The 5,317-nt window shown below is 42.7% G+C and overlaps 1 protein-coding gene across 10 annotated transcripts in view; it reads left to right on the top strand.

Annotated features, from left to right (window-relative positions):
- The window catches only part of mical3a (microtubule associated monooxygenase, calponin and LIM domain containing 3a), a 64,188-nt gene extending 59,780 nt beyond the window's left edge, over window positions 1-4,408 (top strand). For all 10 annotated transcript variants that reach the window (XM_041939796.1, XM_041939787.1, XM_041939790.1 and 7 more), the window contains 3 exons: window positions 969-1,068; window positions 1,900-1,973; window positions 2,082-4,408. In XM_041939796.1, coding sequence (XP_041795730.1) covers window positions 969-1,068; window positions 1,900-1,973; window positions 2,082-2,266 — 359 coding nt within the window. In that variant the 3' untranslated portion in view covers window positions 2,267-4,408. The remainder of the gene's footprint in view (window positions 1-968; window positions 1,069-1,899; window positions 1,974-2,081) is intronic.
- The last annotated feature ends 909 nt before the right edge of the window (window positions 4,409-5,317 follow it).

The raw sequence follows: 5,317 nt of genomic DNA on the forward strand, positions 1-5,317 counted from the left end.
TGTGTTGCCTACAGTAGATGGAGGTCGGTACGCCCTCGGGCTGAAGGAGCAGAGAGGAGTATCAGCACAGAAGATAAACAGCATACTGCTGCAGACAGCAGTGAAACGTATTTAATCCACCTGAAAGAGGCCCACCTAGAATAATCAATATCAGTTTAAGTGTACACGATGTCATGAATATTTGCAGCACTTTACCTTGCCGTCAGACAGCCCTTTCCTTTGCCACTACATTTTCTCAACAATAAACAACACTTCAGGCACTGATCCAGATAGACACTTGCTCAAGAGCACTGCTCTATTCAACCGTCAGGTAATACAGCGCTAAATAACTACATGTAAATGAAAAGACTTCCCAAACAACCATACGTTTTCTTTCTCTCTGTCTGTCTGTTCAGTCTGCATCTGAAAGGTTATTTTTCTGTATACACAGAATAACCCCTCATTTATAATTTCTTGTATTTGTTATCTCATCCACAAACTGCTGAAACTCTGACCCTAACCCCAATACTGTGTGCGGCAAACATTGGATTATGGGAGTTCTATGGTTGAGAGAATGCAGTGCCAAAGGAAAGGGCTTTTTTTAGGTAGCCCGTTTTATTAGGTGGATAAAATACATCTTGCTGCTGACCCCTTGCACTACCGTACTTTGCTTTCTGTAGCGGTGCTACTCTCTGCTTCTCCAAACAGGGGTCATGCCGACCGCCACTACCTACTCTAGGTAACGCACAGACCATGCATAAGTGCCTGGTTTGGCCCCTCTACAAAAAACCTGAACCGTCCCTTTAAGTATGGCTTGACTGATCACGTTGGTGTCAAGCCCATCCTTCCACCTCACCATCCCTCAGCGAGGACATCCTGGCTTGGCTGTCATTGCATTGCCTGTGTTGGTCCTTGTCTGTGTGACATCAGTGTCATCTCCCAGCCATCTGGCCTCTCACTCCCACTGTGTGCTGCGTTCTCTCCTCCAGGCATGGGCAAGAAGGACGATCCCAAGCTAATGCAAGAGTGGTTCAAACTGGTGCAGGAGAAGAACGCGCTGGTCCGCTATGAGTCAGAACTCATGATATTGTAAGTACACCACTTGAGTGTTGAGATAGATAAGTTGTTTTCTTCAGTAACATTCATCACCTTCGGGGATGAGGTCAGAGCTGTGCTTTGAGTTTAATGCTAACATTATCTTGACATATATTGCTAGCTTGGTAACATAGCAATGTTTAGCATGTTTTTTCAGCACTATTCTCAAAGTACTGCTGAGGTCTGATGGGAATTAGGTTATCCTCCCATGCGGATGGCGCTGTTTGGGATCACCAAAGTCATGAGGATTCATTGTTGGGAGCATGAATGTCTGCAATAGGGATATTTCACTCTGAACTTAAACCCTAGACCCTAGAGCCCCTGTGCTAGCCTGAATAAAAATGCAATGCAACCAGTAATGCCTGTGATCAATTGCCTGATGATGTAATGATATTTCATCATTTAAGTACAAGGAAATTAAAATCAATACCAGATGATAAAATAGTAGACTTATTGCTTTATTTTTATGATTATTATTAATATTGCATCATGAGTTTGAAATGGCTGTTGGCCCTTGTAAAGTCAGAATCATTAATCAGTATAATGATAAGATACAGGATGCGATCACATTTGCAATCCAAGTAGAGAAACAACTTTATTACATTCTGACAAGTCAGTAAATTATCCATTGTTCTCTCATTTTCAGTTTCTTAAAGCAATAAGATAAACTCTTCATCTTTTTGGAACAACTAATCATTTTAAAAAACGCTGCTGAGATAAATGAAGATACAGCCAAAAAAACATAGCTATTGAAAACTAGAATTTGTCAGCAAAACAAACTTAGCTCATCCATCTTTTTTTTTTCTTTTCCTTTCTGTCCTCAAGTGCCCGGGAGCTGGAGCTGGAGGACCGGCAGAGCCGACTGCAGCAGGAACTCAGGGAGCGAATGGCTGTGGAAGGTGAACGCAGGGGCCTTGATTAACAGCCCAGCCGCGCTGACTTGCTCTGAACGTTCACATCTGTATAATCTGCTCTCTCACCTCCTTGTTCTCCTGCCTCCCTCTCAGACCACCTGAAGACGGAGAAGGAGCTCGCTCAAGAGAAGCAGATCCTGAATGAGATGTTGGAGGTGGTGGAGCAGCGCGATGCCCTGGTGGCCCTCTTGGAGGAGCAGAGGCTTCGGGAGAAGGAGGAGGACAAGGACCTGGAGGCCGTGATGCTCTCCAAAGGCTTCAACCTCAACTGGGCTTAAACGAGTTGACTCACGCCAGACGGTCTCTGCTTCGCATGGCCGTGTTTGATCAGAATAGTCTGCTGAACACCTGCAGCAGTGAATGTGTAAAGACCTCCCCCCAACACACGCAAACACTACGACTGCCTCTGACATTGCAGCAGTCTGCAACGTTTACATATCCTCTGCCCAAAGGAAGTCCTAGTTAATCACTTTGCAGTTTTGCTTGCTCTCTCTCTCTGTGGGTGGAGAGGCGAGTACATTCACAGCTTTATCATCCCAGCCTTGAAGTGGATCCTCGCAAACATGGGGAGCGCGGGGGCCTCTGGGCGAATGTTTCATTCTGGATTGTCTAAAGGGAAGGATGCAGTTCGGTCCTGCTGATGTAAAGGGATTGTATAGAATTGTGTGTTTGTGTATAGCTGTGTAGAAGTCTCAGTTTGAGCAGATGGAGAAGGTCTGCTACGGACATGTGATCACATGGTAGATGGACTGCATTCATATAGCGCTTTTCTAGTCTTATCGACTGCTCAAAGCTCTACAACACAAGTCAGCATTCACCCGTTCACACACACACACGTTCATACACTTCATGCAAGGTGCCACATGCTCATCAGGAGAGCTCACACACACACACTCACACACTGATGACACAGCGATTGGGAGCACTTGGGTGTTCAGTATCTTGCTTAAAGATACTTCTTCATGGGCCAGGGATCGAACCACAGATCATCTGATTAGTGGATGACCCTCCTCCAGAGCCGCAGCAGCCCCAAAATGCTGGAGTGATGATTCTGGTCTCAATCATTTCAGTTTGGCTGTAGGAAGGACATCCTTTGCTGAAGCTGCCTTCTATCCAGCAGCAAACTGACTGACTACACCCTAATGAACTGCACAGTCACCGTGTTTTTTTCCCCCTCACGGAGTGTTTGAGTCAACACAAAGAGTCCATTAAATATGGCCGTGTTTTTTTGTATTTATTATCTTTGTTTGCTTTTAACAGATTTTGATTTTGCATTTACAGGAGAGTGCCCAGAACCTTGTTATCTTGCGTCACTCCCATGCACCCGTAAGCCATTACATGTCAGGATTGAAGGCTGCAGGCAAATAGAAGAGCTACATAGGATGCAGATTTATGCTAGAAACGGTGTGAACACAAGCATTTCAAATGCCTCGATAATGACGGGGATTCTCAGCGACATGCCGTTCACTTTACATCACGCTGACAGTTACCGTTTACAAGTATTTGTCCATGTTCAATATTGGATGTTTATGTTTCCTAAATGTGGCAAACAGTAGCAAAGCAAACAAACTGCTGCAAGGTTTCATCTTGGAAGAAACTGTCTCTCCGAGTTCAGAAAGTTTCCTACCGTGTGTTAACAGTGGGATGTTATCATCCATGAAGCCGATTGCACTGTCGTTAATGGGAACATGACTCATTTTGTGCCACAGGACTCTGTTGTTGGATGGGCTGCATATCTGAGGAGTACACCACAAGAGCTAACACACTACACAACACTTACATCAGTAAATGGCAGTGTTACTACTTTACCCTTGAACAAGATGCCTTTTTCATTTTCAGTCTCTGTACTCAAGTTATGTTTTATTTTTTTCTGAGCTGACTGGCTTTTGAAATAGTCACATCTGTGTTTCCTACTGGAACTGAAGATGTCTTTTTTTTTTTTCTTTTCCAAATACTTTTATACAGGAGATCCCCTAACAAACAAACAGATGATTTTAAATGGGGCGCTGAAGAAAGTGCTTTATTAGCAGCTTGCATCGAGCAGGATCATTATGGTTTATCAGGTGGACAGTCAAATCTACTAACCCTTTTGACAACTGTAAAAATCTACTGGTCACTGTTTTACAGCACAGAAACACTAAAGGTTATATTTATGACTTGGTATGAGCTGTGAATACAACAAAACAACAAACGTTGCGTAACTTTAAGAGTCGTTTTAGATGGTGTGTGATAAGTTTGACATGATTGTATTGATATTTATTAACATGTGTGCAAACTGTATTATATGTAAAGAAAATGAATCCTAATTTTTAAACTGTTCTGTTGACACATGACATGTAATGTAAATGCTTCATGTAGCTAAAATACATAGGGGTGTTGATTGTATGCTGAAGACGGCAATAAAACAATGCAGTTGTTCTTTTAAATGTCTTTAAATGTCACTTTTTGATTGAATGGGTTATGAACCCATGCTAGCAACATATTTTTAAGACATATGTTTTGGCTGTTTCCCCCCTGCTTTCTTTCACTAGCCAGCTAAAGGTCTTCCCTTCATCAGCTCTGTCTTCATGAATAATCAAGCTCAAACCTCTATGTTTCTGCAGAGAGCATGGGATGCTGTAGCAAAGAGATGAGGTCTGAACCCAAATGTGTGTATGTGGGTTGTATAATACTGTCGTGCTGCACTGGTTTAGAAATGTCATATATCCTTAGTAGCATATATATTCTGATAAATCCTTGATAAGCTTGTGCTGCATGTGGGGAAAAGTTAAGGGCCAAGATACATTTTAATAGTTCAGTGATTTAGTGTTGCACTTCCATAAAGCTGGGGGGCTCACAAGAGACAGACTAAAGCAAGAATGGTTCAAATCTGAGCAGCAGAGGCAAAGACATTAACCTGCAGTCCCTTGCACCAAGCATCAAGCACATGGGATACCTCATTTCCCACAATGCAGCAACTTTCTGTTAGACCCTCTGCTGGTAAATGTGACTTCTGTTAGAAATGTATTCAAGCCCAAGCAGAGAAAACTGTTATCATCATCAGGACGTTATCCTCTGATGACCCTGCTGATGAGGATCATTTTCTTGGACTTGGTAATAAAACTCCTCAAGTGCAGATTTGTTTTCTCAGACTGAGAAAGCCTCCAGACAAGTAAACTAACATACACGTCTAAAATCAGTGGAACACGCTTTTAACCATGAACAAGCTTAACCTCGCCACAGATAAAAACTGGACATGTGAACATGTAAAGTGACAGTAGCTGTACTTTAATATAATCAGACTTTACACGTTTTCATCGCGCATTTATTTTGAAAGCGACAAAACAACA

The sequence above is a fragment of the Chelmon rostratus genome, chromosome 6, assembly GCF_017976325.1.
Source record: "Chelmon rostratus isolate fCheRos1 chromosome 6, fCheRos1.pri, whole genome shotgun sequence".
NCBI lineage: Eukaryota > Metazoa > Chordata > Actinopteri > Chaetodontiformes > Chaetodontidae > Chelmon > Chelmon rostratus.